This window comes from Sebastes umbrosus, chromosome 3 (assembly GCF_015220745.1).
Source record: "Sebastes umbrosus isolate fSebUmb1 chromosome 3, fSebUmb1.pri, whole genome shotgun sequence".
Lineage (NCBI taxonomy): Eukaryota > Metazoa > Chordata > Actinopteri > Perciformes > Sebastidae > Sebastes > Sebastes umbrosus.
The window spans coordinates 38,004,019-38,025,599 of NC_051271.1; the positions used below are offsets into that span (position 1 = coordinate 38,004,019).

A 21,581-nucleotide genomic window follows, 5' to 3' on the forward strand; every position below is an offset into this window, starting at 1 on the left:
AAGAAGTGTAATTCCAGACCCTTAACGTTTGTAAATGAAATATCTTCAATAAAAAAAAAAATAAGTCACATGGGTCTGAGAGTATTTTTGGTTCAGCAAACCTCCGGAAGAAGGAGAGGATGTGTGTTCCGTGTTCCGTGTTCCGGCCTCTTCTCTGAACACATCCCTGGTTCCGGTTCCGGCCGCTAGAGGGCGACAGCGTCCCGCCCTCCTCTCTTCACTCCGCGGGTCTGTGTGTCTGAGGAAGTTGAGAGAGCGTGCGCCCAACACAACCACAACAATGAAAGCTATCATTCAGAGGGTCACCAAGGCGACCGTGACAGGTAAGCGGTGGTTTGAACTGAGGGCAGGGGGTATGATGCGGTGAATAACGCCTTCAATAATGTCACTAAACAGGCTAATAGCTGCTATTGATTACCGTCAATGTTAGCTAACCTAGCTAGGTTAGCATTAGCACTCAGTGAAGGCGTGTCTGTGTCTCTGAGTACAGACAGCTGGCTGCTGGCTGCTGTTCAAGCTCGGAGGAAACCAGTAAAGGTTATTTCAGAATGATGAACGTGTCCTCTGGATGTCGGTGGCGCTGACAGCTGAATGACAGCCACACACACACACATACACACACACATACACACACACACACACTGATGTCATTCAGTCTGTCAGCTGTCAGTCTGGGCTGCTCGTCACTGAATGACCACAGCTCACTCATCAACCTTTTCCTGTTTTCCTACAGTGGGAGAAGAAGAGATCAGCTCAATAGGACGGGGACTGTGTATCCTGCTGGGTATATCAGTGGAGGACACCCAGAAGGATGCTGACTACTTGTGAGTGGATGTGGGTGGGACCAGAAACACCAGGAACACAACCCTGACTGCCTTTGAAATCACTGTTTGAACATTTGTGCCACAAAAACCTAGTTTGTGTTATGTGCCGTACACCACACTGATGGATTTGGAATTATTAACTTATATATGGTATATCAACAATAACAAAACTGTACTATGTGTTTCTGCTAGAGCTCATGACAAGACATGTCAGTACAGAAATGCTCAAGATATGTGGGAGGTGACTTGTAAATAGCGTCTCCATTCCAGTTTGTTCAACAGAGAGCACTGACAAGTTTAAAATGTCCCATTAGACCTGCAGTAGGCAGAATGTTTTTGGCATCATCGGGCAAAAATCCCATATTAACCTTTCAGCATATTGTAATTCAATTGTTCTGAGAGAAAACTAGACTTCTGCTCCTCCTCATGGCTCTGTTTTCAGGCTTTAGAAAATCGAGCAAAATATGGGAGACTTTGGCCAATCACAGGTCATTTCAGAGAGAGAGAGCGTTCCTATTGGCTGTTCATTCAACGGAGGCAGCTGTCAACACTCATAAACTCCGATCGAACGGTCAAACTAGGCAGCGCTGATCAAATATTTATTAATATTCTGTCACTGTAATGTCTATTTCTTGCGTGAAATGTTTTCAGAAACATCTTGTAGTGTACTGTTTAGCTGTAAAATGAGAAAGTTTGCTCCATCTGGTGGGCGGTACTTGGTATTTCCTCAACTGATCTCAACATGGCGGCCGGTTCACAAACTGTCTAATTTTACAGCTAAGAACCAAGTCCCCAGGAAGAGCGCCGGTCGTTGATGCCAGTTTTCATAGTGGCCAAACGGTGGTATTACAACTTCCGTGTCCATCACGTGATGCCATTAGGGCCCAAAAAGACTTTTTCCCATAGACTTACATTGGGAAAGAGACGTCTGTAACTCAGCGGATCATTTTCTTTTTAGGTGAATCAACTTACCAGTATGAACACTCTAATAGCCCTTATTTAAATCATTAGGTCCTAAAAGTTGTAAAATGCACTACTAGCTGAATCCAGAGGTATTTCCCTTCCTCCGTTCATGTGAATGAGACCCAGACTGAGGCTGGAGCGAGGGCTGGGAGGTGGAGTTAAAGGAAACGCTACTGCGCCTGCTCTATGGGCACAATGGATGCGGAAGATCGCCGGATGATCTGGGTACTTTATCTCTCGGAAGTCGAGCCATTTTGGCCTCGTGCGCCACTGAGCAACTCTCACAGGAATGAACGGGAGCCCGCCTCAAACGCTGTATCTAGTTCTCTTAATACATCCATGCTAAGAACGAGGAAAACGAGGGTGCTGTAATTTATTTATTTCACGTCCTTTTTGTAAAATAATTTACTTTTTTTATTTTTTATTTGTGAACAAATATAATTAATAAAACATTACTTAAAAGTTTTCTGAATCTGCTCTTTTAGAGCAAAATTTCCAGAAGCACGAAATGTTCAGACGAAGTAAATAATAAAATAATCATTTAACTAGTAATAATAAGGGTCATAGTTTTAAGTCACAAATTTTCTTGGGGGAGGACCCCCACACTCAATATCTCCTAGAATCTATTATTCACTGTAGAAATTCAGAATGTGTCTCTGTATAATATATGTAGGAGCATCCTGACTGGGACACTGCTCCTAAAACCTGAATGATACCCTACTATACTGTAGGCTACAGATAACACAGGAAAGCACTATTAACACTAAACACACCACCTTAACCCTATAATGTTCCAGTAGGAATATAATTGGAGTATTATAGACCTACTATAGAAGATGCATAGCCCAAGTATAATAATATAGCAATACAACCACAGCTGATTATGACTGACACAGTAAAACATGCTTGAAGAAATAATCAATAAATAGGAATAAGTCACAAGAGATAGCTGATAGCGGCCGATACACAAGGCAACGTGGGAATAACAGAGTACTGGCACTTATTTTTTTCCACTTTAAGCATTGCATACCACCATATACGGTAAGGGCTTTATTCATCTGTGAGCCTAGTTACATATGTTTTACATCCAGGGGGCACCGCAACACATTCTCATCCCAACTCGTAATATACTGACGCTTGTGAGACCCCTCAGCGTCACTTTTTCGGTCTTTTTTTTTGAAAATTCAACCTCTTATCCGTGGTCGGGTCGCGGGAGCAACTGCTCCAGCAGGGGACCCCAAACTTCCCTTTCCCGGGCCACATGAACCAGCTCTGACTGGGGGATCCCGAGGCATTCCCAGGCCAGTGTGGAGATATAATCTCTCCACCTAGTCCTGGTTCTTCCCCGTGGCCTCCTCCCAGCTGGTCGTGTCCATCCTTACTAGATGCCCTAACCACCTCAGCTGGCTCCTTTCAACACAAAGGAGTAGCGGCTCTACTCCGAGTCCCTCACGGATGACTGAGCTTCTCACCCTGTCTCTAAGGGAGACGCCAGCCACCCTCCTGAGAAAACCCGTTTCGGCCGCTTGTACCCGCGATCTATTTCTTTGGGTCATGACCCAACCCTCATGACCATAGGTGAGAGTAGGAACGAAGATTGACGGGTAGATCGAGAGCTTTGCCTTCCGGCTCAGCTCTCTTTTCGTCCAGAATAACACCGGTGTCATAATACAAAAAATTACATTTTACATTTAACATTTAATATGTACATACATATACATTATACACACATACACATCGCTTCTCACTCCCACAAAGAAACAGGTCCAGCCTTCCTCCCATCCCGAGAGTAAGAGTTACAGAAAAAGTTAAGTTAAAGGAAAAAAAATAAATAATAATAATTTAATTAATTAGTTAAAATTGAAGGTAATAAGTACTATAATAATATAATTCATGGTAGTAAGATAGAAACAACCTTTTTTTTTAATATATAAATAAATAATGAATTATTTATATCCTAAACCATATCCTATAGAAAAACTGTGGGCTACCTCTTAGCCTAGCATAGGTTATTTTTTCCAAGGGAGTAAACAGTAAACACATGCTTAATGTTGTGAATTAATCTAGGCAATAAAACCATTATAGTTAGGTTTAGGAAAAAAAACACCATGGTTGGGCTTAAAACTACTACATTTGTAAGGTGAAAATGACACTGAATGTTGTGAACATGGGACATAAACGAACAGCTGATTGTAACGTGAAAGTGAAGCTTAATGCGCAGGACACTAACGGCGGTCTCCTGGATGAAAGCCTTGTGTTTGTTGGGCCCATCCACCTCCCCTCCCGCTGCACGGTGTCTCTCTTTTGCTCTTTAAACTACGTCACCACAGCACTCTCCCTGAGCCTTTACTGTTGCTGCGGATGGGTTTACATTATAGTTAATGGAAAGCCCGGTGCGTCTCATACCGGAACTAAAGAGTGCCTTATGGGACCGTCACATAGCGTCGTTATTTGACGCCCTGGGAATGAGAACGGGCTGGGCACCACCAAGGGCACTAAGGTCTTGTCCTCAGTATTTTTTATTTCATTTTAGTTTTCAACTGATTTTTCTTTTGTTGTTTTTTGGGAGTTTGGTTTTTTGACCTCTGGTGAGTTTTACAATTAAAACTTAAACATGCTGGGTAAATTTGAATGCTGGTTCCAGTATTTTTAGACTTGAGTATGTTTTGAATTGAAGACTTTCATGCTATGTTTTTTTTTTTTTTAGTTTACAGAAAGATTGATTAGAGTGATTGTGCTTTTCCTCGTGTGTTTTCAGAGTACGCAAGATCCTGAACATGCGGCTGTTTGAAGACGAGAACGGCAGAGCGTGGACCAAAAGTGTCATGGACAAGGACTTTGAGGTGCTGTGTGTGAGCCAGTTCACACTGCAGTGTATACTGAAAGGCAACAAGCCCGACTTTCACTCAGCCATGCCCACAGAGTTGTCCCAGCCCTTCTACAATAGCATCCTGGAGAACATGAGGAGTACTTACAAGCCGGAGCTCATTAAAGGTGGGTGAACCAATGACGTAGCCATCTTTACTGATTCCCTTTATAGTCCTACAGTGGTGTCACCTGCTGCTCTTCGGCCTTAGAGGGGAGCTGATAAAACACTTAAACCTGCAGTAGGCAGAATGTTTTTGGCATCATTGGGCAAAAATTCCATAATAACCTTTCAGCATATTGTAATTCAAGTGTTCTGAGAGAAAACTAGATTTCTGCACCTCCTCATGGCTCTGTTTTCAGGCTTTAGAAAATCTAGCCCGTGACTAGAGACTTTGACCAATGACAGGTCATTTCAGAGAGAGAGCGTTCCTATTGGCTGTGCTCCGGTCATGTGACCGGAACTTGGCGTTCCTTTAAGAGATTTCCTGGAGATTTCACAATGGCTGCCGGGTCACAAACCTCCTCATTTTACAGCTAAACCGTGCACTACAAGATGATTCTGAAAACATGTGAGGAGAGAAATAGACATTACAGTAACAGAATATTGATTCATATTTGATCAGTGCTGCCTAGTTTGACCGTTTGGTCGGAGTTTGTGAGTGATTGACGGCCGACTCTCATACAGATGGACAGCAGACCTCAGATCAGCTCTGATTGCTTGTTTTCCTCTGGTCTGGGAAATCTTGCAGATGTCATTAGGAGCACCGGAGGACACAGCCAATAGGAATGCTCTCTCTCTCTGAAATGGCCTGTGATTGGTCAAAGTCTCCAATCACGGGCTAGATTTTTATAAAAGCATCTTCAGGCTGATAGAAGAAATCCAGACAGTCGTCTCATTTTTTAGGTTAGGTTACAACCTGTTCACACATTGGCAATAAAAAACAATTAACACTCGTTTATACGTGCAAAAAGTTACATGCAGTCCCTTTTAATTCATTAATTTTTCAGATTTTTTGAGAATAATTTCCATGATATAATGGATTTTGTGAAATCAAAGTCGAAAAATAATAAGAATTTAAAGTGTTATTGTGAAAAGTGTGGAGGTCAGAACAAGAGGCCAGTTTCAGTAGAGTCTCAGGAGGTTGGAGGACAGCACGGCTAAAAAAGCCCGGGTTGTTTACAGTTTCCGAGCTTATTAAAAACCAAAGTGTTGAGGGTCACCATTATCGCCCCTCACTTATAAGTGTGGACCGGTGCCCTGTCCCCCCTGCTATTTAATTGCCTGTATTCCCATCTCGCTGTAAGGTTATAGAGCTGTTTCGGGGGGGTGGGAGGTGTGGATTATCGGTGCTGTGACGCCGCGGCGGTGACGGTGGCAGTGAATTGGGTCAGCCCACCGGGGAGCAGATGCGGAGAACACCTTGTCCCAGCAAGGGAGGCATAAGGCTTCCTAATTAGTCCCCCCCTCCAGAGAGGAAATATGATGATGCAGCGCTTCTTCACCGCGGCCCACAGTTTTCTTTGTGCAGATGGTGTCATTAATCTCACGGAGCCAGTGGAAGAAAGGAGAACATTTAAGCTGAAACTTCTTGTCCTCCTACAGCCCCTTCGTCTTTTGTCCCCAATGTCTCAAGGGTCCACGTTATCCTACATCCTTACGAAACATCGCCTGCCGATGCCAAACAAATTGCGTTTGCTGCCTATTAATATTAGGATGTGATGTCATTTGGGATGCACTGGGCTACTAAACTGTAGGCTAACTGTGGCAGTGATGCTAATAGATGAAACTTATCTTTGATTTTTGACTTCCGGTCTCATTCTTTACGGCTCGTAATATGTCTGTCTGTTTCGTCTTGTGTTTCTAGACGGGAAGTTCGGGGCCCGCATGCAGGTCCACATTCAAAACGATGGACCTGTTACCGTTGAACTGATGTCACCTACTGGCCCTACAGACCCCAAACAGGTACGTTATTGAGCATGAAGTAGTTTGACAAAAAACATCTTAACTCAAGGTGCCCTCATTAACCCCCTCACTTCAACTGTATTCTGTCTGACATTAGTGGATAGCGTTTTCTCAGTTATCATGGAGATGGCTCAGTTACCAGATACAATTTCAATCCCAGAAAAAAGCCAGTAACATGACCTAGAATTGAGATTGTTTTGTCTAAGGTACGTTTTTACTGAGAGTAACAAGTTAAACATACATATTCAAAGTGAATATGTAAAATAACCTTTGGTTGTTCTTAAAGCCCCTGGAGACAAATCTGTGATTTGTTAAATCAAATTGACTTGGCTTCTCATTTATTCTTCCATTGTAAAGGAAACAGAATTAGCTGCAGCTCTCAACTTGAATTCATGCGTACTGTACAGTGTCATTCCACTTTTCAGTGACTCATTGTATTTGTCATTTTGAACCACTAGGTGGTGATATTTACTCTCCTGCTGTGTGCAGAGGCTCTTGCTTCTACATGTAGAGCAGTTTTTTTAATGATATAAGTAAGAAACATGGATTGTGCAAAGACAAAATTGAGGAAATTCTGGTTTATTTTTCACTAACACTGACTTTATCTGTTTAATTGTTATGTAAGGTTTTAGGTCAATATTTATATTGCTAATTTATAGTTTATATGAAAAAAAAAATCTTACATACACGTAGCTCGTAGAAATATTTAATATTTAATTCCTTAAATTTGGTCATTAACACAGGACATTTTACAGTTATAACCCCTATATATAAATTGTAGGGCTGTTAATCGATTCAAATATTTAATCGTGATTAATCACACATTTTTATCTGTTATCAGTACCAAAACCTAGGTATCATATTTGAAATGATATCACTGCACCTAGTCCTAGTATGGGTATTTTTATCTATTTTTATGATCTATTATTTAACTTATTTTGGGCTGTTGTTAACGCGATAAAAACGCGCTACTGCAAATTCATTTTAACGCCACTAATTTCTTTAATACATTAATGCAACTTGCGATTTTTAGGTTGTAGTGAGCTTAGTTTTAAAGCTAAAGTGAAGATACTGGTATCACATGAAACTAATACTAGCTCGTTGAAAAGGAGGTTAAATAATGCTCCAAACTTACGCTAAATTTTGGCGAGGAAAAACTGGCATGGTGATTTTCAAAGTGGTCACTTGACCTCTGACCTCCAGATATGTGAATGTAAATGGGTTCTATGGATACCCACGAGACAGCTGTTGTTGCCTGTTGGGCTGCAGTTTGCCACGTTATGATTTGAGCATTTTTTTGTATGCTAAATGCATAACGTAAAAAATTATAAAAAGATAAAAAATGTGCGATTCATTTGCGATTAATCGTGATTACATATTTTAATCGACTGATAATTTTATTATTATTTCAATTAATAAAAAAGATTGATAGTTTTATTCAGTGGTTCCCAAGCATTTAGTGCCATGCCTTCCTTTGGAAGCCAAAACAACGTGTTTTCATCAACTGGTAACAATATTAGCTTAATTGGTTTCTGTTGGCCCAAAACAATAATGCAAGTACAATTTTTATCCAAACTGACAGAGTTTTTAGACCCAACAGACACGAGGCTCTACTGCCACACTGACGGTGAACTCCGGGGCCAGATTAGTTTCTTCATATTCTCCATTTCCTTCCCTGTCAAACTCGACATGTTGTTTCACTCTCTGAATAAATGACACTAAGCTGAATCTTGATAGCTGTCTTAGCATCAGAGCACTCATTATCATTCCAAAGAATAATAGATGTTTTTCACAGCAGACATTTTGAGTAGCATCAGGAGGAATTAATAACTTGTGTTCCATTAATTAATGTAATACAAAGTAGGAATTCATAATGTGTTTAGTTTCACAAGTCAAACTATCTGTTGTGAATCAATTCAACTTCAGATTCACTCCAAGTTAAGGAACCTCTGGATTAATAAATAATGAAAAAATGTGTTTTTTGCAGATCCCTCTTTTATTTCTTTTGGTAAATTGAGCATAGTTTAATGTATATTGTTTTAAAAATAAAACTACAATAATGGTTAACTTCACCTCTCGATATCACCATACACCTCCCTCAGCCTCTTATTCCAGAAGGAGTTCATATATCCGTCCTCCGGAATCGATTCTGGTCACTTCCGTAGAACCCGGCCAGCGTCCTTATGCTTTGGCTACAAGCCGGCTTTGGCTGCTCTCCCCTTGGTGGGCTTGGCTCGCTAGCCCAAAGGGAGGGATATTAAGCAGTCCTCAGAATTTTAATCTTGTCTGTTTTGGGATGTTTTGCTGTGGGGGCCGAGGAGCCAAAGCCAAGGCTGAACATGAGGGATAAAAGGCCAGCCAATAGGCTACGCTTGGCATGGGGGGGAATGAAGCAATGGCCAACAGACACTGTTCCTTTCTTTCCATGAATCAGGGATTTAGTCCTCTGCAGGGTCAAGCGGCCAGCAAACAATGGTGTTATCCAGAGCAATGAAAATCATACTGTTTGGATGTTCTCTTTGGGGACGCTGAGCGACCGGGGGTCCAGAGCAGAGTGGTTCCTTTTCTGGAGTTCGGTCACCTGACTGTTTGTGCATTTTGTTATTTTGGGCTCTGGGCTGAAACCAAGTGTTTGATCTTTGATGAAGAATCAGAAATTGCTTGCTAACAGCGACACCTGTGGCCGTTAAGTCGACGAAAGTCCTGTTGCTCGCGCTCGCTCTACATAGACATGAACAAGCATCGCTCAAAACAGTGAGGTGACACACGTCAGCTAAAACCACAATATCACTTTATATTTCACCTGCTTGGCAGTAATGTTAGCTGTCCTAGTACTTTTCCTGCCTCAGCCTCCCGACCGTGGCCGGAGGGAACAGGAGAGACACCGGAGTCAGAGACGATAACGTTTCTCTGTGCAGAGCCCCGTCACTTCACAAGACATGGAAAACCTCTGTTGGTCTGGAGGAGCTGCAGCAGTTATTTCTGCACAAACGTCCACTGTACATTCACTAGATATTCTCAGAGCTAAACTAACTCTTCTGCAGTGTGTAGTGTGCGCGAATGCATGTGAGAGTGGAGCGAAAGAGCAAGAACGAACGTGGTGTGTGAGTGAGTGAAGGCAGGCAGAGGAGCAGAGTACAGCAGAGACTCCGGCCCTGGAGACCAAAGCTACGGTCTCCCCCGCGTCCTCCGACCGCGGCCAACACTGTCTAACAGACGGGCTTCACTAGATATCACTTTGTGGTTTTGGTGCTTCCGTGTAGTTTGTGTTGGAGTCTGAGTCTGAACAGCGTAGCCACACGCGAACGCACATGGTACACCGACCCGCAATGATTCATACGTGTAAGAAGTTACAAACAGTCCCTTTAAATCAGGTTTTTATTGTGTTGGGAATCAGAGTTTGAGGTTTGAATGTAGCTTTTAACATTGAAATGTTGATCGCTATATGGCAAGAAGAGGTTTGTTCACGGCGTTATATTGTCAACAAAGTCAGTAGGCCTGGTTTGACACTACAGCATGTTAATGGGTTCAAATGGGAATTACACTGATTTTTTTTTTGTCCTCTTTGAATAATGTAATGTCTTATGCAATGCTTTGGATTTTTTAAGATGACATTTAGTTCATAAATATTTCCCCGGCAGCCATTAAAGTTTTAGCATCTGTGTTTACAGGCCCTTTTTCAGATGGCGGGTAGCAGACCGACTTCACCATTACTGTTGTGGTGTTACACAGACCGTGAAGAATACAATGAGAAAAGAAGGGAGGAGTGATTTGATTGGAGTAGTGTCTACTGACTGAGTGGCACTGGGAAGGGTTGTTTTAGAGTGTGTGAGAGGCAGTGCACGCAGACACAACAATAGACTCATTGAAGTGATCATATGACAAACCCAGAATAGCTCCGAATGAGGAGAGAATCAAAGTGGCTGTGCATTCACAAAGACAAGTCAGATGCGGAGTGTTGGTCTGTGGCGCTGACGTGTTCTTCCTCCTCCTTTGTTTAATTCATTTAAACTAATTCTCATGCATGTTGGCACCTTTGGGTGAATACTGAACATGCCGCAAAGGTCATGATGCAGCACGGTTCATGGTGTGTGCGCCTCAGTCCAGTGAGCCACCAGAAGACCCCAGACTGATAAGGTTTCAGTTCCAGCTCAGCCAAAGGGGGATGTGTTTCTAATATCACAAGTTTACTTGTCTTCTCTGATGTTCTATAGAGGACAAAAATGTCTGCATCCACAAACTGACATAAAATGATACATTAATATTATTTTACACTTTCACTGAGTTAAATTTTTTTAACCAACTTCAGACCTGATCATAACTACCAGATATTAATTTCTCATAATTGTAACCCTTTAAATGGGGAAAAGCAAAAAAAAAATATTATTTTCTGTATACTAAATACTTGGGGGATATTTTTTCACAGTTTGGGATATGTCAATGATTAGCAACAAAATTATTTTTTGTGCAGCGTCAGATTTAAAAAAAAAAAAAATGTTATCTGTTCTAAATGAACCTTAAAGGGAGACTTGTCAAGTATTTAATGCTCTTATCAACATCGGAGTGGACAAATATGCTTTCTTTATGCAAATGTATGTATATATTTATAATTGTAAATCAATTAACAACACAAAACAATGACAGATATTGTCCAGAAACCCTCACAGGTACTGCATTTAGCATAAAACAATATGCTCAAATCATAACATGGCAAACTGCAGCCCAACAGGCAACAACAGCTGTCAGTGTGTCAGTGTGCTGACTTGACTATGAATTGCCCCCAAACTGCATGTGATTATCATAAAGTGGACATGTCTGTAAAGGGGAGACTCGTGGGTACCCATAGAACCCATTTACATTCACTGATCTGGAGGTCAGAGGTCAAGGGACCCCTTTGAAAATGGTCATACCAGTTTTTCTTTACCAAAATTGAGTGTAAGTTTGGAGCGTTATTTAGCCTCCTTCATGCCAAGCTAACATGACATGGTTGGTACGATGGATCTAGCTTTAAAACTGAGCCCTCTACAATCTAAACATTTTAAGTAGCGTTAATGCATTAAAGAAATTTGTGGCGTCAAAACAAATTTGCGTTAACGCGTTATTATCACGTTAATTTTGACGGCCCTACAATCAACACATAAAACTTCAAAGTTCAATCATTTTCTCTGGGGGAAAAATAGACCTACTGAAAAATAATGATATGATGCAGGTTGAATGTAAACTGGAGCAAACACATGTATGGATTACCTTGGATACCTAAATGTCCCGTTGGGGCAAATTTGAAGGCAGAATCCAATCTTTTCCATTTATTATTCATGGCATGTGTCCTACAGAAAACCATTTTTGTCATCTCCTTTGACATGGTTGTACACGTTGAGGCCACATGAATTGAAATGTAAAAAATGTTTTTATGAACCAAGCTTTTCCTGTTTCTTGTGTTTCCTCAGCTGTCCAAGCAGGAGAAGCAGCAGCAGAGGAAAGAGAAGACGCGCTCCAAGGGCCCCTCAGAGTCGAGCAGGGAGAAAGGCGCCGTACGTTCCCGACAGGACCCCAACGCCAGCAGCGGGGCCGATGGTGATGTGTCATCAGAGAGGGAGACCTAGGTCAACAGGGTGAGAGAGCCGAGGAAACGTACATACAAATTCACACAAGTGTATGCACATGTCACATATAGTCTATGCTCATTCACACACACACACACCGGGTGTCTGCAGGTCCTTAAAACATCAAGTATTTAGTTTATATCTTGTGTTTCAGAGTGTAATTTGAGGTCTTTAATCATTCACCATGTTATAAAGGCTAATCGTCTCTTAAAATACATTTTGTATAAGGGTAAAAAACATTATGATAGAAGTATATGATAGTCAGTCCCATGCTCTATTATGTCGTAGTTGTTGCAGCAATTTTTGGGTTGACACAATTTCCACCATCAACTTCTGAGAAAAATATCTGTCTCTCTAGCTGCTAAATGCTCCACTACGTTCACCAGCTAGTTGCTAACTCTGTCTCTCTGCTGTTTGGTGCTGAGCAGGTGCTTGGATTATCAGAGCTTATATATCAGAGCTGCCTGCTGTAGCTGGATAAAGGTTGATGAGAGCAGTGAGACTGAACCAAAACAGTAAAGATGTGGGCCATAAAACCAAAACATTGATTTAAAAGATGCTATAAAGCTCCGCAGAGCTGAGGGGAAATGCAGAGTTGGGTGCTAATTCTCCTTTTACATTACACATAGCACCTTTTTCCATTATTAATATCACAATATTGATCCACCACATTAGTTATTAATTACCAGTTTGTTTGTGTTATTGTGTGACTTTGGTGAATCCAAACTAACCTTTTAAAACACACCAGTAACACAACATCTACCTTAATACAGCCAGAGCATATAAAGCAGCGAGCAGAAACAAGAAAGTAGAAAATGTCGGAGGGTCAGCGTGGATATGACCTGCACCCTCACATGTTGAATCTAGCGTGGTAAACACTACACATCCAGTAAAGTATGGAAACACTTTGGGTTTCACACATTGACAGGAAAAGCAGAGTTAGACATCACGGCTAAAGCTGCATGCTAACTCTGTCACGGACAGGAAACGTTATCGTATCGCGGTAACGTGCGTTCGAGCCGGCAGTCACTCTTATCTCCGTGGTCAAATCAGCCGACGCTACAACTGTAGAGCACCCATATACTGACATTTATGTTAAATACATTCAAACGGCCCCGATGGAGCTGACCATGGATGGATAAAGAGAACGGAGCTGACGGCAGAGCTAGAGACAGACTTGGAGAAGTTAGAGGAAGTAGACACGTGTGACTACGTCCGGTTTTCAAAATAAGGTGTTAACAAAGAGAACTGTATATACAAAATACATCTATGGAAATCAGATTGATTGGATTATATTCACCAGAAGTATAAAACATTTCATGTCCCTTATAAATTAAAAAGAAAATACCACTAATTTATTGAGGGAAATGTCTTCATTCTCAGATCTTTCGGTTGCTGGAAAAAAAGTTAATAAATAATGTCTGACAATAACTGATATATTTGATTTCAGGACATCTCTGACTACATACATGCTGAAAATAAAACATTTTTTAGTGTATTAATTTAGATAATTTCTAAAGTAAAGTCCAAGTGTATAATTCAACTCGCAATAAATTGTAATATCAAATCGCAATACTTTGTGATAGTATCGAATCGGGAGATAGGTGTATTGTCCCAGCCCTTATATATAAATATATATATATATATAAATATATATATATATATATATATATATATATATATATATATATACATATACATACAGTATACAGAACATACTTGTATTGTGTCAAGTACAATATGGCAGCTTTAAATGTGCAGTGAGAGGAGAAAAGGACTTCATTCTCATTCTGTCCTCCACCTCTCCTCTTCCTCTTCCTGTCTCTGCCGGCTCTCTTTGATATTGTTGACATTGCAGTGAAACTGAGCAACGCTCATGAGAGACAGACCTGTTTGTTTCTCATTCTGTGGCTCATATTGTGGGGATGAGGAGGGGTTGGGGTTGCTCATATTTGCCTTCAGTAATTGTTTACTAGTGCAAAAACAGAGGAGTTGTGTGAGAATAGAGATGGTGGAGGCATTGAGTCAGCTCCCTCCGAGTCCGTTCTGCTGTCCCTGCTGAGGCTGCTGCTGCCGCCTCTCTTGGAGGCACACTCATTAACGGATACACCGCCAAACTAGCACTGCAACCGCACTCTAACAGCGACCATACTTCCTGTTCCTCTGTCCACACGCGCTGACATTACACTTTTGTCTGTTCTATAACGCCTCCATAAACACACACACGCCCTGTTCCATGTGGCACCTTGTAAGACTGTAGTCCCATCTCAGACTCTTCTACTACATGGGGGCCCATGCACTGTAATCCTCAAGTGCATGTTGGGTAAGACATGGAGGCTTCAGCATCTCGTTACATAAGGCCTTTTTTGTCTGAGAGAGAGAGCCAGAGCGAGGGAGATGGAAGAAAGAGGGGAAATGAGAAAGCTGCAAAAAAAAGAATAAAGTCCGAGAAGTCGAGAGAGTTATTTGGTTTTTCATCTCGGACGAGGACGAGCACGAGCACGCGCAGCACTTGTGTGAAATGTGTGGAAGGAGAGGTGGGAGAGGGACATTTGGATGTAAGAGAGAGATGTCAGACAAGAGGACTTGCTTGCTTGGCTCTGTCGCTGCATACTTTAAAGAGAGAGTTGGTGTTCCCGAGGTTTGCTTTGCATGACTTATACATGAGCCGTATGCGCTTTCCTCCGAATGAGTAATATGTGATAGTCCTCCGTTATCTCCTCTGGTCTTCCTTTCCCGGCTGCGATGTTCTGATGTTGATATGAACAGCTTACATGACGGTTTCTGCTGCTCGCCAAGCGGGTTCTAGGGCTACCCACGAGTCTCCCCTTTACAGACGTGCCCACTTTATGATAATCACATGCAGTTTGGGGGCAAGTCATAGTCAAGTCAGCACACTGACACACTGACAGCTGTTGTTGTCTGTTGGGCTGCAGTTTGCCATGTTACGATTTGAGCATATTGTTTTATGCTAAATGCAGTATCTGTGAGGGTTTCTGGACAATATATGTCATTGTTTTGTGTTGTTAATTGATTTCTAAAAATAAATATATACATACATTTGCATAAAGCAGCATATTTGCCCACTCCCATGTTGATAAGAGGATTAAATACTTGACAAATGATGACAAAAATGTGTGAATAATTTGCGATTAATCACTGTTTTAAATCGATTGACTGTCTAATGATGGTACAAATGAGAAGAGCCCTGACCCCAAAATGATTCTGTTCTGTTTTCTCTCATGCAGATGTCAAAGCGGGGACATAACAGCGAGCCCAGTTTCCTCAGGAAGGCCTTAATCCTCAGTGACTCTTACATCTGATCGGGGGACTGTCCTCCTTCCTTTGGAAATCAGCAGGATTCTCTCAGCCTGTCGCAGAGCATCGCCCCCCTCGCTGGTGTCCTTGGCTTCTCTCCTCCGCAATCAGATAGAACTGGCTAGGTGTAACGTAAAGAAGTCTAACCTCAAGACAGCCCCCCACTTCTCTTAGATTGATGAAGGGAGATTAAACAAGGACGCACAGGAAGGGAACAGACATAAGCAGCACTATGCTGTGTGGAGCAGTAGTTACTCTTTTTCTTAAGTCTATTTCCTACTGCCCATCATTCCTTGTTCCTATAACTCCATCTGGCTCTGTCTCAGTGTGTCTTTCTCTTTCAGATTCTCCCTGCCTGTCTGTCTCACTCTCAGCCCGCTTTTCCCCACTTAATCTGTGTTTAGAGTCATGGCACTGACCCCGAAGCATAAACTCAGCTCCAAGCCCTTGGCTTATAGTACCGGCACGAGAACATCAGGACAGCTATGTCCGTAACAGCCTTGCTATACTGATTGCACCAGTGACACCTCGTGATTGGTGTATAAATACACCAATCACGAGGTGTACATATACATACGACATGTAATATACATGTTTATTACACGGCCGTGTTGAATATTTGATACTTCTGATTGGTCAATCATGGCGTTCTGCGGTCTGTTATTTCTCTATAACAGACTGTTGCTATGTACAACAGACCGTTGCTATTGGCGCAGCTCTGATGTCGGACTCTGGCGGACCATTTTTGTGTCAAAATATTGATTTCTTCAGTAAGTAGCCGTGTAATAAGCGGGATAATGTACAGCTAGCGGTTCAGGGCGATGAGAGACGCCTCCGCTTCGCGTCGGGGTGCGGCATCGCCCCGTTGGGGATTCTTTCACAACAATGACCGGGTCGCTGTACATTATCCCTTACATAAAAGTCTATCTTGAAAAGGTTGTTGTACCTGTATGAATAGACTGTAAGTTTTAAGGTCCAGCTGAAATTGCTACAGCACATGACATGAGCTGTGCTCTCTTTTGAGAAAAAATAAATCCGAAATTTATATTTTATAGCTAGACAGCAACCGCAACGAAACACACAAAAAAAGCTTCTCGACTTTGAACAACAACTGGCATTTTCTAGCTAATGTCTCCTTTTCTTCCTACAAACATGGACACAGTATACATACACACATATACAGTAGCTTGCTTAAATTAGCTAACAAACAAACAAACGGACGCTCACACCTACGGAGTCTTCACAGTCCTTGGATTGTAGGAAGAAGCCGGAGAAAAACCCCACGCTAACACGGGGAGAAACATGCAAACTCCACACAGAAGAGCCCACCGTACCGCCCCCCTGTCCTTAGCTAGTAAACTATAAGTACTGACGCAAGTTTGTTTCCATTGTCTGTCTGTGGTGGCTGGTCTGCCTGCTCTGTTGTCAATCAATCACCTCCACTGGCTTAAGGAGCATTTCTGATGCATCTCTTCTTCCTTTCAATGGGGAAAAAAAGAATATTGGCAATGCATTTAAAATAACTTTCACATGATCTTTAACTGTAACAACTATTTGTGATTTCAGTCGGACCTTAAAATAAAAGATTTGATCTGATGTCTCGTAGACTGTTCCTGGTTTTGTTGCCCCACCACACCCACACAGAGGAAGTGATCGCTATGACTACAGAGAGGGATAGCGCCGTACCGCTCGCTTCAGCTGTAGTCGATTTAGGATCGAGTAGCTTCGGCTTAGTGACCAAGAGTCACTTTGTCTCTGTTACATGTAACTTCGCTTCTATGGAGAAGGGCCAGCCGTGCTCCACCATCAGTGAACACCGGCACCAGTGTGGTCGGGCAGAAAATACATCTACTATTTATTCATGTTTTTGATTGTTACGCTGTCCTGCTGTCGCTTGACGGATCTGAATGTACATTTTGTTTCCATTTTATAAAGATGTCAATAAAAAAAAGTGGCCCGTGCTGTGTTTTGTGCGTCTGCTTTCTTGCGTCTGCTCGGTTTGTGTGATGCAAAAGCAGGAACGCTTGTCCTTATTTCTCCTTTCAGCATCACCACCTGGCCCATCTATACTGGCCCAACTTTAGCTCTTTAGCTTTTGTTTTTAGTTCAGAAAAGCTATTCCTGGCCAACCATACCATATCCCCCCACCCCCTTTCTCTCTCCCTTCCGTTGGTGCTGAGCTGAAGTTTCTCCATGTCGTGGTGGAGAGGGAGAGGAGCTGCTGGAGCACGGACTTGGGAGCTCTCAGAGAGGGAAGACATGACCCAAATATGTCTGCTAGCTAGCTACCTAGCCTATAAGTACTGCTTGAAATTGGGCTAGAACTGCAGCTCTCCTCTGCAGTGACTGCATTGTGATCCCGATGCCAGACAGGCTTTACAGTAATAGAGGAGGAAGTAGACTGTGGGGGCCTTGGATTATTGATGTACTGTACCAAACATCTGAGAGGGCTGCAGTTGATTACAGCTGTAACGGGGTGGGAACAGGGAGTGTTGAGTAAAGGGCAGATGTTCACAGTTTGTCTATATGTATGGAATCACCTGTGTTTGTGTGAGTGTGTGGACGCCCCTGAGCGGCGGGGCAGGGCGGTGGGCGCGGTGTCAGTCAGACATGGGAAAGTGGGTTAAATTCCAGGCATTCTCCATTCTCCTACATGTGAAGCCACACTGTTTCTGGTTTGTCTTCTCTACAACTTATCTTACATCTTGTGCGTGTGTGAGAGTCCTTTGCCAAGCCCACTGGCTATGGAAAAACAATTTAACTGGATTTAATTTGTTGCCCCCCTACCCCCCTCCTCCTTCCTCTTCCCTCCTTCCCGTTGAGTTTTTTTTTCTTCTTCTTCTTTTGTGTGCCTCTGAGAGGTTGGGAATTCATCTTGTTCGGTAACTCCATGCCCAGTCCGAGCTCGCTTTGCAAATTAGACAGGCCGGGTTTCACGGCAGCTTTAAGATCTCCAGTCATGAGTGGATTGTCACTAGAGTTTGCTTTAAGTGATGCTAATATCTTATTTGGAAAAAAAAATGGACACACAAACGTGGGTTATTTGTCTCCAAAAAAATGTGTTGCAACTCTGTCACATCTCTTGCTTTCCCTGCCTCTTTCTTGTCTTGTATTTTATCAGTCTAAGCTCCATACTCCTAAGGGTTAAAAACACACACAATGAAACCAGTTGCCTAGAGCCCTGACCACTTTTTCCATTCTTGCTGGAAAGTTTCCAGTGCTATTTATATGAAACCTCAGACCCGACAATCAAGAATCCCCATTTGGCCAGGGTAAAGTATTATCCGTTATCCTAAAGTTGTGTCTCACATGGTTAGAAACATGAGAAATGGCAGGCACACTGTGATACCTATGGTGTATCTCTGCGTTGTAGACACCGATATGCAGTGACAATGATGTACAAGCAGGCACGAGTGAAATCAATCCCTATGACCTAACTACTATTCTGTAGCCAAAGAAAATACTCCACCTAATCTGTACTGGGCTTGATGAATGACTTGCTGCAGTGAGAGTTCCAACTCTTATTTTAGACCAAATGTCTGAAGAGAAACTTGTTTATTCATGTTGACGTTTGGCTGAGATATTGACATATTTCAGAATTATTATTGCTATCATTTGTAGAAGATTTTAGTTGGCCTGGATGGCATCACTGCAGTGTTTGGCTGGCTGGTATTAGTCCAAAACCACTGCTGCACTGTATATCAATAGAAGACATTCCCAGAAGAGGGCAGTGAAAGGCACGCATCTTTTACACCTTAACAACGAACACTTTCCAGTTTTGAGCTCCCCCTTACTTTCATTTCATTTCACACTTTTATTTTGTGGAGTGTTTATGTCAAATATGTGACAGCATCGACAGGTCAACCCTCTGGAAATGAATGGCACATTATGGAATTCCCCTACAAAATCATCTCCTTAGTGAAGAACACCTACGAAGGAATGAACCGCCAAGTCCTACATGATGGCGCAACTTCCAGAGAAGTTCCAAGTCAACACCGGAGTGCGGCATCTCTATCTCCATTCCTGTTCCTGCTATCCATCGACTCGATCATGAGGCAAACGACTGAAGGCAAACAGACAGTGGACCTTCACAGAACATCTCAAGGACCTGGATTTTGCAGACGACCTCGCAACCCTTTCTCACACGCAAGAAGCAAATGCAAGAGAAAACTACCGATCTTGCCACAACATCGGAAAAGTTAGGACTAAACATCGACCTAACCAAGACAAAGATCATGAGAATCAACAACAAGAACAATTCCCCCTAATACCATCAACACAGCTCTTGAGGACGTTTCATCATTCACCTACTTGGGAAGTATCGTTAACACCACGGGAGGCTCAGATGAAGACGCCAGAACAAGGATAGGGAAGGCTAGAACTGCTCGCTAAGAAAGATCTGGAGCTCAAGAGAAATGAAATCGGTGCATCTCTCAAAAAACATCCAGTCCTTTATCAACAGATGCCTAAGACATATCCTATATGCATATTCTGACCAAACACCATCAGCAACATCAGACTGTGGGAAGTAACAAGACAGGAACCCATCGATACCCAGATCAGGCGGAGGAAATGGACTCCTAACCTCATCCCCAGCCTCCCAACAGCATCACCAGGCAAGCTCTTACCTGGAACCCCCCAAGGGAAAAGAAAAAGAGGGCGACCGCGTAACAGCTGGCGTAGGGACGTTGAAGCTGAAACGAAACAGAGCGGACACACCTGGCAAGAGCAGCACAAGACAGGGGAAAGTGGCGAGGGGTTGTCGGTGGCCTATATTCCGCAGGGAATAAAGAGGCTTCAGTCAAAATCAAAACGAACCTTATGCATCAATGTCTCAAAATATTGATATACTGTACATAGTGACGTATCATTTTTCTGCTCAAGACATGCTTTTATCTATTGGAATTATTTTTCATATATTCTTGGGTACTTTTCACGATCAAAATATCACACTATATTGTAAATATAGCCTACTTAATAAGTGCGGTTTTGTACCTGAACTTTACATTATTTGACTAGTTGTGAATTCAAAATGCAATGCATATGATAAATTGCCCGATGTATATCAGTAAATAAACATATACAGTAAATAATTGTACCTGCACCTACAATACACTTCACACATTTGTTCATGGAAGCTTTACTTTGGAAGACAAAGTTTTTCTGCCTTCTGTAGCAGACCCGAGCAATCTATGTTTCCCATTCATCATCTATCATAACTGGGGCTGTCAATCGATTCAAATAGTTGTAATAATGTGCCATAAAGGGAGATTTGTCAAGTATTTAATACTCTTATCAACATAGGAGTGGGCAAATATGTTGCTTTATGCAAATGTATATATATATTTATTAATTGGAAATCAATTAACAACACAAAACAATGACAGATATTGTCCAGAAACCTTCACAGGTACTGCATTTAGCATAAAACAATATGCTCAACATAACATGGCAAACTGCAGCCCAACAGGCAACAACAGCTGTCAGTGTGTCAGTGTGCTGACTTGACTATGACTTGCCCCAAACTGCATGTGGTTATCATAAAGTGGGCATGTCTGTAAAGGGGAGACTCGTGGGTACCCATAGAACCCATTTACATTCACATATCTGGAGGTCAGAGGTCAAGGGACCCTTTGAAAATGGACGTGCCAGTTTTTCCCTCGTCAAAATTTAGCGTAAATTCAGAGTGTTTTTTAGCCTCCTTCACAACAAGTTAGTGTGACATGGTTGGTAACGATGGATTCATCAGGTTTTTCTAGTTTCATATGATATCAGTATCTTCACTCTAGCTTTAAAAAGTGAATACGTTAATATGTTAATACATCCACCACGGTACAGGCTTACAGCATACAGCCCATGGGTGTATTAGAAGATAATAAAAGATTAGATTAGATTTTTTTAAAGCCTGAAAACAGAGCCATGGGGAGTTTTCTCTGAGAACACTTGAATTACAATATGCTGAAAGGTTATTATGGAATTTTTGCCCAATGATGCCAAAAATATTCTGCCTACTGAAGCTTTAATTGAGGGTCATTTAAGTGA

General features: G+C 42.1%; 1 protein-coding gene across 2 annotated transcripts; it reads left to right on the forward strand.

The window, feature by feature from the left end:
- Positions 1 to 141: 141 nt before the first annotated feature.
- dtd1 (D-aminoacyl-tRNA deacylase 1) lies at positions 142 to 17,490 on the forward strand. 2 transcript variants are annotated; one of them, XM_037765115.1, is made up of 6 exons: positions 142 to 323; positions 734 to 824; positions 4,546 to 4,781; positions 6,521 to 6,618; positions 12,066 to 12,221; positions 15,470 to 17,490. In XM_037765115.1, exons 1-5 carry the CDS (start codon positions 281 to 283, stop codon positions 12,219 to 12,221), a joined length of 624 nt encoding a protein of 207 aa, XP_037621043.1. In that variant the 5' UTR covers positions 142 to 280; the 3' UTR covers positions 15,470 to 17,490. The 2 variants fall into 2 exon arrangements, with proteins under 2 accessions (XP_037621043.1, XP_037621042.1); XM_037765114.1 differs by having other exon boundaries at positions 146 to 323; positions 12,066 to 12,230.
- The last annotated feature ends 4,091 nt before the right edge of the window (positions 17,491 to 21,581 follow it).